The 13,155-nt window shown below is 41.7% G+C and overlaps 1 protein-coding gene across 1 annotated transcript; it reads left to right on the top strand.

Moving 5' to 3' along the window:
- The first annotated feature begins 1,434 nt into the window (after nt 1–1,434).
- On the top strand, nt 1,435–12,543 carry tmem168a (transmembrane protein 168a). The gene is made up of 6 exons (XM_051392698.1): nt 1,435–1,529; nt 2,057–3,013; nt 3,191–3,466; nt 5,335–5,477; nt 8,115–8,392; nt 10,814–12,543. The coding sequence occupies exons 2-6, from the start codon at nt 2,180–2,182 to the stop codon at nt 11,362–11,364; spliced, it is 2,082 nt and encodes a 693-aa protein (XP_051248658.1). The 5' UTR covers nt 1,435–1,529; nt 2,057–2,179; the 3' UTR covers nt 11,365–12,543.
- The last annotated feature ends 612 nt before the right edge of the window (nt 12,544–13,155 follow it).

The raw sequence follows: 13,155 nt of genomic DNA, 5'->3' as shown, positions 1-13,155 counted from the left end.
GACTTTTGTGGTGCGAGTTGCAGGATTGGAGCAAGTAAAAAGGTTTTTCGTCAGTATGAATAGTCAGAAATATACAACAGTCACAAACCGGAATCTTACTATTGTGGAGCCAATTTGATTCATCCAACGTTACACATGAAATAGTGATTATTTCATAATAATAATGTGTTTTAAAGCTTAGTTCACGAAAGGCAGGGCTTTTTTTCAACAATACATTTTACCATTTTAACAAAAAACATAAGTAAGGTAAGGTAAGTGCCCAGCCTGCATGGTCTTATTAGACACAACACACATAAACAAGAGCAATAACATAATGACAGCAAAGGAACAATATTATAATAAACCATACATGCCAAACAATGTCTAACCAAATATGAACACCATCCTGCTACTACTTCTTTAACACACCAAACATAAAGCACCCTCATATGCTTTTGGTAGGCATTTAACACAAACTGAGCTAGGTAAAACACTTGGTAATGCAGACAAACTGAAGCTCTCCATGTAACCCGACATCCAGTATGCATGACTAATTTTTGTACATATCTGAAATGATGATTCATGAATATTGTTTTGAAGGTTTCTTGAATCAAGATCATGCCATAGCAGCAAAAGCACAGGTAACTTGTTAAATTGAAAGTTGAAGTTGGACTATTCTACACAGAACTGTAAGCTATATTTATTTTACATTATACCGTTTCTATATTGTAAAAATTATAACTCCCAATTTAAATCTTTCCTTGCAATTGTTGTTCTTTGATTACATTTTTATTTATTTTTTAATTTTTTTCTCTGATATGGTTTTGAAATATGCTCGATTTGCATTAAGGGATTTCAATCTGACAAACTAGATAAGATAAAGATATAGGCTAACTTTAAGTTCAATTTTGCTGACGAAAGTCCTTGGAATAGCTTTTACCCCAACCCCCTAAATAGCAAATACAAAGAGAGTGATGAAATCCATATAATCTAGGCTATCAAACATAACATAACTAAAAAAGAAAAGCTTTCAGTTAAATGTAAAATGACACGGTGAAAGAAATTTATATTGTATTTTTTAAAGATATAATAATGCTTGGGCTGACCATGAAATAATATAATATTAAAATGTTTACACAAATGTAATAAATGCAAATGAACAATACAGAGAAGTAACAGTAACTTAAGACCAAATCAAATACAGTGTTGTGAAATATATTAGTAAGTTCTTCTGATCCTTTTTTATGTTTCTCTTTTGTTTGTTTTGTTTATAGCTTTATTTCTTTTCTATATTCAACAACTGAACAAAGCCTCGTTAAAAGTAAAAGAACATTTTATTTTCTGGGCACATTTAGCAACGTTTTTTGAGTTTCTCCTGTTTTATGTTACGTTTTCGATGATTTGTGTACAGTCAGATACAGTGTGCTGCGCAAGTCCCACGACTCAACATTCCCTACCTGAAAAGCGAAAGCTTGAGCGTTTCGACACTTGCGAGATGCCGTAGTTCGGAATCCGGAAGCACAGCTGCTGTCATCCAAACAAACAATAATGTAAGCAATATTTTGACGATAAAGACATTACCTGCTATTATTTTTACAGTGTTGACTTTAACGTTTGTGCAAGGGGCTTCTCTTTGTTCTTGTGACACTTAGAGATACGGCATTAAAACGTGAAACAGAGAGTTAGTTAACCGTGAAAGTCAGCCGGGAGGCTAACTGTGAGTTAGCAAACTTCCCGGCTGAGCTGCCACATCGTCACAAACTGACAGCAGGGCCGCAGTCACTGTTAATATATATGTTACCGAGCTTTTGGACACGTTTACTTAGCTTGTTTAGGGGCTTATCAATGTGTGTTAACCATATTATTATGTTTAAGTCTGGTAAGTCATACTGAAGCTTATTATTCGCCATTGCATTCTCCTATTAAACCATTTATTAGGTTAGAAAGCTGAATGAGGCATTACCAATTCGTCTGGGCATGAGTAACTGATACGTGTAACATATATAAGTTTGGATTGCCTGACTAATGGATAATGTGTTGATAGTTTGAGTAACACTGCTTTTCAAACTGTTCACAGGGGTTGATTTTGGAGAATGTCCTCCAGAGGCGTAGTCCTCCATTTGCAAACCGTCTGTACAAGTCTAGTGAAAGTGACTTGAGTAAACTGACTGACTTCACCTGCATTTGGATACCTTCAGCCATGGCTCGGGAGGAAGAGGAAGAGGGGCTGACAGGCGATGCACCCAAGGAGGTGGACGTGTTTACATCAGTGCGTTGCCTGGGTTACCTGTCCAGCGTCAACCTCCTTGTGGCGGTGTGCGTTGGCATGTACGTACGCTGGGAGGTGACAAGTGAACCAATGATTCTGGTCATCTTCATCCTGGGCCTCTTCGTCCTGGGGATAGCCAGCATCCTCCATTACTACTTCGCTATGGAGAAAGCCAGTCTCAGCTTATTCCATTTGTGGTTTGGCTTTTTGCTCGGCCTTCTGTGCTTCCTCAACAGCCCCGCATTGGATTCAAACGTCAAGGAACTGGTCGCCAACTATCTCCTCTTAGCCTGTGTAATCATGAAAACAGTATGGGCTGTAACTGAGCGAATATGCAGCTCCGTCCGTTACAAACCCAGCTTGCTAACATCAGCTGAGTTGCTGGAGCTCCTGGGATTTGGCATTGCCAGCACTTCCATGCTTCTTCACAATTCAGTGGCCATAATAGGCTTGGTAGTGGCCCTCGGGGCTCTCATTGTGGACTTAAGGATGAAATCCCTCCTGGCTTTGCCCAACCTGGTCAGTTTTGCCTTGGTTACCTCTCTTGTGTTTTTCCAGGCCTTAGGCATTACTGCCAACCCTTATGCCTTAGGCTGCTACGTTGGCAGGCTGCTGTGTGAGCCCGTGCTGGATGTGTACTTCAGTGGGCTTGGGTCCACTGAGCGCTGGATACCTGTGCTCTCCATGGGGAGGGTGTGGAGGAGGCTGTCCCTGCTGCCTCTGAGTCTGACTGAGCTGGCCTTCTTTGTCCTAGCTGCCTTAAAGGTACATTCAGCATTTTGCAGAAATTGATATTTCCATTATGTGAGTCTTTAGGACTTCTGTGTCAAACTCAATCATGTCTTGCAATGTGTAACCCTTATAAAACAGTTATTTTGACTGTGTTTTGTATGGCTTTGTTTAAGTCTGTGTTTAATGACACTTTTCTCTCACCTTACATAGCTTGGCCACTTGGAGCTGTGGTATTTGGTGATCCCAGGCTTCTGCCTGTTTGGCCTTTTCTGGTCCATCTGCCACATAATCCTGCTGATCACAATATGGGGCTTCCACACCAAGTTGAGCGAATGTCAGAAGGCCTGGCGGGCCCAGCGATCCAGTAGCCGGAGTCTCGACCAAGTCATGGCCTCCAGGGGCATCCGTCACTTCTGTCTCATTTCCGAACGTCTGGTGTTCTTTAGTATGCTGTCAACGGTCATACTGGGAGCTGTATCCTGGCAGGTAGGAGACACAAGAGAGATTACTACTACTTAACTCATATCAGAAATTATTATAGCCAAGTTTGCAAAGTATCTAAACCTTAAATATATTCCTTTCATTGCCCTATTGTTTTTTAATCAATAAACATTTCTAATAGCACAGCTGGCATCATTATAGTCACAACATATAGGCATACTGATGAGAAACTTGTTGAGAGGGTGCACAATCTTAAGACGTTTGCAGAAAACCTCACTGATCATGCTGATCACGGTTCCTGCTCCAGTTCTTCCTCTTACAGCTATGGCACTTTGGCTTTCATGACAAGGCCTCAATAAACGTCATACACACGTTATAAAATGTGGAGAGAGAGATGCTAGTGTCGGTGTGTCGTTAGTAGTTGCTCCCCAAGCTTCGGCACTTCTGCTCTCATGCGGAACCAATTTAATTAGCACTTTAATATCCCTATCTACTTGCATAAAGAGCAGCAATAACTTATTTAGCCTTATTAGACGTTTACCCTGTAAGAGTCTCATGGGCCTGAGTCCTAATTTGAGATCTGCACATTGTTGATGTCGGTTGCAAATTTGCCTGAGATGGTGGGAGCTGTCTGCACCGAGAAAGGTAATGATTGTGTAGCAATTTTTTGCGTCAGATTTTTTATGTTAACAGCTTTTCATTTACCTGTGCTGTTTAAATTCACTAATATACGGTCATTTAAGTCCACGTAACTCTCATGCACACACGCAAACAAAAATAACAGCAACGGTTGTACAATTGAATGCAGTCTCAGCAATAAATACAGCCTTTGTGAAACTACATAGGTGTTGATTCAACTCGATGCAAATGTTTAAGGCCACCGTTTCCAGTGTTTCATTGGATTCTCAGCTTTCCATGGAATTTATACGAAAGACGCACCCGAATAGATGTGCCTATTCAAAGACATTTATATTGCATGTATTATAGCTTCCTTTCAAAAGTCTGCACAGAAATGCATTTGGAAGTGTGGACTGACTGAAAAGCAGGATCGTGCCTTTGTGCAATTGTATAGAAATGACTTCTCTGATCAGAAGTCAGCTTGTGAATGTGATGCTGTTGAGTGCTGAGCTGTTCTCGAGCATCCCCCCGCTCCCACTTCTACTGCAAATCAATCATCAATCTGTGAGAACCACTACGGGTTCGACCTCCTTTATACTGTTTTGTTTGCTTATAATACTTTGTTGGAGTGGAGAATGCAGTATTATCCATTTAAGGGATATACAACTTCATAAAAGTTCAATGAATGAGTGTAAAACATTTTTCAACTCAATGCGTACTCTAGGCAGTTCAGTATATTCTGCAAACTCAAGTGTGGTTCCACTTAACCATGCACGTATTGATTTGCATTCTCAAATACATTGCTCTGCTATGAAATCAAAGGGGCTTTTTGAGGATGCTAAATTGCACTGCATACCATCACAGTGACTCAAGAAATTGATTGCACTTAAAGCCTAAGAGTGTGTTACAGCACAAGATCTGCTTTATGTCACTACATGGTCATGTGTATATAATTGTATTTGTAAGAATGCAATTTTTTGTGTGGCTTTTAAGCATTAAAATCTAGGGAAAAGAAACAAGAACATAAAATTATATTCTACAGACTCAAGGCTTCCCAGAAAGTACAGGCTCATATACTGCAGTCATTATTCTGTTTTGAATGTGATGTATGTTTAGGCTGCTGTCACACACTGCATTGTGTCGTCATTTAGTTAGGTCCCGTCATGTTTTGTCCTGCGATAATAACACTGTTCCAGTGTGTAACTGTCTTGCCAAGTGTCACCAGCAATTAACTGGGTCTGATTGCTTCGGTCCAAGCTGTAAGTGTTGAATGAAAGTGACTGATTCTTTTGCAGGCCTCCAACGGTCTCTTTCTCAGCGCTCTGCTGGTGGTGCTGCCTTTGGAGTCTCTGGCCCACGGCTTGTTCCACGAGCTCGGCAGCTGTCTGGGGGGAACCTGTGTTGGCTATGCCCTGGTCATACCTACTGCTTACTGCAGGTACTGAAGAAAGAGGTGGCAACAGACACAAACAGACATGTATAACAGACTTACACAGACACACTTAAATTTGCAGTAGCAACCAGCAAGCAAATCAGGTGAGTGGAGTGGCAGCAGGCGTGCAGCAAAAGAGTGACCAGAACACTGACAGTTTAAGCACACCCCATGATTAAAAGGGAGCACTGGATGTGTGAGACGGTGAGAGGAGTATGACGTGTGAGTGAAATGGCAACTCGAGTTGAGCCTGATGAATGACTTAAACATTCAATTGTCAAAATTGTTGTAATTAAATTTTCTGTCAATTAGGCTGATTAAACTGACTGATTTTCTCAACTAATCGCTTAGACTTTAAAATGTCTAAAAAGTCCAAGGTGCTGTCCTCTGGACTGTCAAACAAACAGTCCAAAACAAAACAGAAATGCACAGTTTATTATTACATAAGGAAAAGAAAAGACATATCCTCATACATATCAAGTTAGGGGAAACAATTACATAATACCAAAATAATTTCATAATAATTTAAATTTTCTTTCAACAGACTAAATAATTGAGTAATCATTTCAGACTCTTAAATGTTTCATTATAGTTTTAGATCTTTAACACAAGTATATGCAATCCTACTGTAGTTGCAGCTATTTACTTGCTAGCTAAGCAGATTTGACAGTCGACATACTCAACCAATCAAAACCTACGCTGCAGCAAAACACACACCGCATTTACACACACAAACACACATGCTGGACTCACTTTGCCCCACGTCGAAGCCTTTCTTGGCATCACAGGCGCTGGTAAATATGATCACTCATTCCAACTCCCTCCTCAGTTAACACAAAACCAACTGGATAAATAGGCCAATAACTATGCATAAACATGCCGCTAATGTTTTGGCCCTTAAGGGATCATTCCTGTGCTCCCTCCGCAGCATACTAAGTTGTTCAGCTGGAGCAGTTAGCCATTAGCTGCTGCCGCTGCTGCCTCTCCCAGTACCCTCTCAGTCGGCCAAGCATTTTCTGAAATAGCCGAGTTAGTTTTGATGATGCCGACACGTCTCCTCTTCATCAACAGCAGAAGCTAGCCATCATTTACACATTAGTGTTTCTATCTAGCCTTTGGAGATTTATGGCTGGTGTATATATATTTCTTTCTTTGAGCCTTTTAGCTGATAGTTAGCTTGAGCATTCACAGGGGATGCCAGCCTTACTGGTGTACTCCTCAGGTGATTTTGGATGCAGGTCCATGTCCTATTGGAGCAGTGGGTGCTCTGTATGCGAGGCCGTATGTTCATGGTCCATAGGGAGGACAGAGAGCATGATGAGAATGCAGCAGTGTATAATCGGCTGTTTGATGGCTGCAGATCATGTTTTCACAATGACAAGAGCCCCACAGGGAGATTAGAGAGATAGAGGTGAGAAGGGGAGGCGCACAGGGTAAAACGGGGAGGGTGAGACGAAGGGAGGAAAACACAAGCAGAGGACTGAGGTTGTAAACAGTGAGGCAGGGTGGTGGTAAAAGCGTAAAGGGACTAACACCAAAGGAAGGGGAGGAATTGTGAAAGAAGGGAGGGAGGGGTCGAGCTCTGAGAGAGCTGTGGAGAAAAGGACAGGATTTTTTTTTTTTAAGGATGAAAGACAGAGTGTAACAGAGAAAGATGTGGTCTGAATCTCAAACTACAAGACTTCACTACCCTTGGCGTTGTGAGATCTGAAAGGATCAGATGGGTTTAGGTGAACGGGGAGCTTGCAAAGCCATGCAAAGGTTGCAACATGTCATTTTCTGATCAAGTGTAGTACATCTCTATTGCAGGCTTTTACATTATGCTGGAAATGTGGTCTTTGTGCTTGGTGCACACATGGAGCATCCACATTAGATAAAGAGAAGCTTTCACCTCTTCTCGTCAAGGTGAGGTTGAAGGTGGTAATGGGGGCACAGAGTATAATACGATGACAGAGTTATGCAGATGTCTGTAAGAGTGAAATATGACTTTGCCATCAACTTGGCCATGAATAACATCAAGTCAGAGAGATGGATAGAAAATGTATGGCTGCAATGAATAGCTGATAGCCTTGGTGTGTGTGTGTGTGTGTGTGTGTGTGTGTGTGTGTGTGTGTGTGTGTGTGTGTGTGTGTGCCCCCTTTGCGTTATCATCCACTTGTTATTATCAGGCAGGGCTTTGTGCCACATGCATCCACACACACTTTTCTAAAATCACTTTGCCCTTAGCCATCTTTAACCTCAGTTTTCACTCTCACTTCTTGTCACCCTGCTCAATTCTCTTCTCTGTACCCCCTTTCTTTCTAGCCATTTTCTTACTTCCCTTTCATTCTTGACTCCCTTTGCATCCCTGAGGCTAATGTCATTTCCTTCAGCAGTGATCCACCACTCCTACTTCCATATGCTTTTCGCCGCATCTCCTCTTATCCTCTGCTCTCTGTCTCCTCTCTCTCCCCAGTGGTGCAAACAGCTACCCCACCCCGGTATGTGTCAAACTATCAACTTCTCACTCATTCATCTCTCGTTTGCTTGCACCCCATCTCTCTCTTCCACCCCTTCTTTTGACAAGCCACCTATCTCAAGTCTCCCTCGGAGTAGATAAAAAAAAAGATTAACATCCAAGTTTTTCTCTCATCCTCTCATCAGTGCTGATGGCCAGCCCACTCTACTACCACCTGAGCAGGTACAACAGCTGAACCTGCGCTCTACAGGTATGCTGAACAATGTGCAGCGCCTCTTCTCCCACCACATGATCCAGACGTTTGGCTGTGACTACTCCACCAGTGGTGTTACGCTCGAGGCCTTGCAGACAAAGCTGCGCAACTTTCTGGAGCTACATACAGAAGACGGGCCACGTCATGACACCTATCTGATTTTCTACAGTGGGCACACACACAAAGGCACTGGCGCTTGGGCCCTGGCCGGTGGGAAACCCATTTTTCTCTTACCTTCTTTGAAAATTATCAGTCCTCACTGTTAACTTACTTCTCATTTGTTTAATTTCTGTGGATGTATTACGGATGCAATCTTGAAATTTTACTGAAATAAGCATGAAAATTAGTAGTCTTGCACAGATATTTTTCATCTGACTGCAATACCACCTGCTTACAGTTCTTGGCAAGGCTCTGTTATTTACATGTATATAGCATATTTCATTACCTCTATGTGCTTAACGTTGCAAACAGGAGTATGCTTTTATTACTGTGATTGCCAACCAAGGGTATGTGTACCACAGGGTACGCATCATCAACATTCTACAGTAGCCAAGTAGTATGTGCAAAGATTGTAACATAATTGAATTTAGTGTCTGTACAAAACTATTTACATAAATATGTATTCACATACTGAGTCAGCTGCAACACCTGAACATTATATATTGAGAACGAGTCGGTGAAAAGTAATTAGCAAGCGAGCAGAGATTCAGTGAGCTACAAGTAACTTAAAAAAACAGTTTGTAGTAGTATAATAGTGAAGTAGGAATAGCTAAAATTATGGATAAATTGCTGAAATTCCGAAAGATTCTGCCACTCAGAGTGGTCTCCAAAGTAAACAATGACAGTTCAATTGAATGAAAAAAACATTTGCACTTTTGCACAATTAATAGTGAAATAACTTCCAGTTTAAAAAGTTTCAATGAAGAGGCATTAGAGTTCTTCTTACAGGGCTGTGAGGGTCCATAGAAGGTTGGAAACCACTGTATTATTATACAGTAACACTGATGTTTGGTGCAGTTGCTTTATAAATAGACATCATGATTTATTATTGAACTTTACGTGTTCAGAGGATCTTGATTGACTAAACAAGATGGGCACACTATTTTAACCTTTTATGTAGAAAAAGAATAATTCAGTTTGGCATTTTCAAACATCTGTGCTGTTGCATTTTCACAGCAGGTTTATCTGTGAAAGCGTTCCTGTAGGATGCCGACAGTCACACTGTAGCCTCGAGTGAAAACAGTTTTGTAACCATCAACAAGATTACATTTGCCACCTTAAACACAATGAACAGGAAGTGGTATATCAGTAAGTTGGAAAAGTTTTATCTCTTCAGAGTTGGCTAGTAGTTATCACAAATGATCAGTCAGTTGAACAAAACAAAAATTGAACACAAAAGTTGCATTACGGCGGAGCTGTTGTGTCGGATGACATTGTATTCTCCCTGCGAAATGGATTTGCATTTCAGTCTGATTTCCATTCTTTCCATTTCCCCCTCCTCTCGATCAATCAGAGTCCAATTTGCACAGATCAGACGAGTAAGCCAAAAGAGTTAAAATTACTGTGAAGGACGCGGCACAGAAGTTTGTTTTCCAGTAGAGAAGATTGTGTGAAAGTTGCAGACGGTCGGCTGTGACACAAGTATTCCCTCAACAGAAATGAGAATCACAGCAGGTTAACACCATGTCAGCTCCAGCTCTTCTTTTCAGAGATTATCTGACACATTATCTCTGCTCGCTGCTCCAAACAGCAAAAAAAAAAAAAAACATTGAAAAGATAATCACTTCTCTGCGTCACCATCCTGAAGGGACGTTTTTAGTCGGTGTTCAGTGGACACATTTTGGAAGAAAGTCGGCTTGTTTTGGCAGAAATCCAAATTGGGAACTGATTTCAAGTCATATTTCCACTCTGATTCTTTCAGATACAAAGACTTTGTGTGGCAGTATTGTCCTACATTATATTGTCTTTATTCTGTTCATCACAGTGGATAAATGCCTGCAGCAGTGTCTGCAAATCGGCTTGTTGTAGATTTTTAGGCATGTGGAAGGAGCCCAACTTCCTCCCCAAATATTGATCAGTCTTTGATGGCGTTGCTCTGTGGCCAGCAGTAGGAGTCATTTTTATCCTCAGCTCTTATTTACTTACCTAGCACTTTCCTGCAATAAATTATGATTTTGAGGTAACAGAAATATTTTGGTACATCTGTTGGCGAGGGGACCACAGATCTGATCTTTGTACTTTTGGATCTGCCGTCTGGAAAACAGCAGCTTTGTGCAATGTATGGGGTTGTGATGACAGCAGTTTGACAGACAGTCCCGTAAGTGAAAGCTGACAGGTTTGATCCCTGTAAAGCCACTGTGTCCATCAACAGCCATGTGTCCCATTGAAATGTCCTTGAACAGGACACTGAACCAGTAGCAGCTCTATAAACACCACTGTAAGTGAGTTTGTTAGAGTTTGAGCTGTAAACATAAAAATGCTAATTAACCTGACACCTGCCACAGAGAAATGTTGTTTAAAAGATAAAACTTTAATCTACAAAAAGTTGGGATACTTATTTATCATTCTCTTCCTTCCTTTTCCCCTCTCTCTCTCCATCCTGCACTTTCTTCCCAACCCCCTTTGCTGCAGGAGGCGAGAGCCTCCGCCTTGCCGAGCTGCTGGAGTTGTGGAAGGAGAAGAACGCCGGCCACTGCTCCCGTCTCATCCTCATCCTGGACACCGAAAACTCCCTCCCCTGGGTGAAGGAGGTGCGCAGGATGGAGGGCGTCTATATAGCCGTGCAGGGGGCTGAGCTGTCCGCCACCAGGGTGGACCCAGAGGCCGGTGACATCCCCCTCCTCGGGGACTTCACCTCAGAGTGGGTGGAGTTCAACTGCAACCCAGACAGCAACAACCAGTGGTCAGAAAAGGGAAGGACTGTGACGGCTGTGTACGGCGTGTCCAAACGCTGGAGCGACTACACGCTTCACCTACCCACTGGAAGTGATGTGGCCAAGCATTGGAAGACCCACTTTCCCAGGGCTACATATCCCATGGTGCATCTCTCAAACTGGTGCTGTGGCCTCAACCTGTTCTGGTTATGTAGCGTGTGTCTGCGCTGCTTCAGGAGGTGTAAACTAGCTTGGTTCCCACCAGCTGTATTGGACACTGGGCAGGGCATTAAGCTGGTGCACTCTTAGAGATAAGGGCAACATGTACATTTTGATTCTGGTAGATTTTGTTTTGATAGCTGGGTACGAGGTGTCTATAGTAAGAGGGAAAATGCTGGTTATACCCCATCAGTTAAATGTGGCCTTCTGTCAGAAAGGTATTTTTGCATCATGTTTAATTGATGTGATGCCAAGACATTGTGCTGATCATTTTATAGAAAAACACCAGCTCAGTGTTATATTATGTAACACAAAATGAGGGAGTGGAAAGCCAAATAATATAACCCCTTGCTTTTTTTGATGATCTCAAAAACAAGAGACATCACAATTACAGTGGGTTAAAAAAAAAAAAGAAAGACAGTTTTTATATTTCGGTACTGTGTTAAGTTTTTGAACACTATTTTTCTATTACTGCATCATTATTTCTTTTGAAAGGTCTCGTTAATTTTTTTTTTTTTTTTCAATACCATATTGTCTTAAAGTGCCTTACAAATGGATTTGGTGTCACCTTTAAAATGGAAGTTTTTCATATGTAAATGTATGTATATCTATACCCTTGCCTTGCCTCTTATTTATATTCAGAGGATTTAGCTCATGCTCTTAACTTAAACTATGTGAGCAGGGAGTGTCTTCCTAAAGCCTTTCAACAAGATAGACAAAATGTTGGGCTGAACTCAGTGACCCTCTGGTTACAGTCCAACCACGAGGCCAACCCGTCACTCTCACTGTGGGATCTTTTCCTCATCACTTTCAAACAGCGAGTTTCAGTTTAGATAAGCATTTATTCCTGAACTGAAGAAAGGCTGCGAGACAGAATATCATCACTAGACAATGGCTCTGTATTGTGCCTCAAGCTGTTTATTTACACTAACTAATTCAAGTTGAAGTCATTTGCTCTGTACAAACATGACATTCAGGTTCTGTAGCTGTTCTCCACGTTGTGAAACACATGGACGACAAATCGAGAAGCTTCCAATGCTTTTTATGGGTGCACTGACCTGAAGAACTCATATTGACCATCCTTTATTTCCTACTTTATTTGCCGTGTTGGAGCTCTCCCCCACACGTCCCTTAACTCTGGAGTGCATTGCTGCCTTAACGTTTGTGTTTCCAAGAGGTCAAGTGGCATTTTCCACATGTAATTCCCCATGTGCCTCTCTTGAGTTATGCCTGAAAATGCAAAAAAATTAAACCTGGATAATAAACTGATTGCTGTCTGATGTAGTTGCATGAGAAATGTAGGGAGAGAATACAAGTGCATGCAAGTTTAATTAAATGGAAATAGCCAGGCGCATTTATCATGGCTGGCTTTACAGACGCTGAACAAATACAGACTCTGCTCTGTGGAAACACTAGCATCGCCCGGCAAATATTAGGATAGCTGAAGAAAAAAAATGAGAGTGTAAAGGGAAAATGAAACAATATGTGACACAGTATCTCTGAGGGATTTGCTCACCGAGCTTTCACCTCAGTTAGTCGCAGTGCCTGGCTGGACATGTGTCCAAGGCGCTGCTGGGTATTTCACTGGTCTCAGAAAGCAGGGCTGTGGCCGGGCTCATGCCTGAAGGGTGCTGTTAGGCACAGAGCAAGGTTTGGGGAGACTTCGGAGAGATGAAAGCTGACATTAGGAGCAACGTTTCATATCAGCTTTCATCTTTAACATGCAACAGGATAAAGCAGAGGAGAAAAACGGTGTGAACCAAAGAAACCTTTCACCACTCTTTAACTCGCTGTGCCTAGGTGCTGTAAATATCAAACCATTAGGCAGGTATGAGCAATAAGCTCAGCATTCACAGTGGCAATTAGTGAAAAAGAGACAAG

The sequence above is a fragment of the Dicentrarchus labrax genome, unplaced genomic scaffold (genome assembly GCF_905237075.1).
Source record: "Dicentrarchus labrax unplaced genomic scaffold, dlabrax2021, whole genome shotgun sequence".
Lineage (NCBI taxonomy): Eukaryota > Metazoa > Chordata > Actinopteri > Moronidae > Dicentrarchus > Dicentrarchus labrax.
The sequence above is the reverse complement of the archived record's forward strand: the minus strand, read 5'-3'. Positions and strand labels throughout refer to the sequence as shown.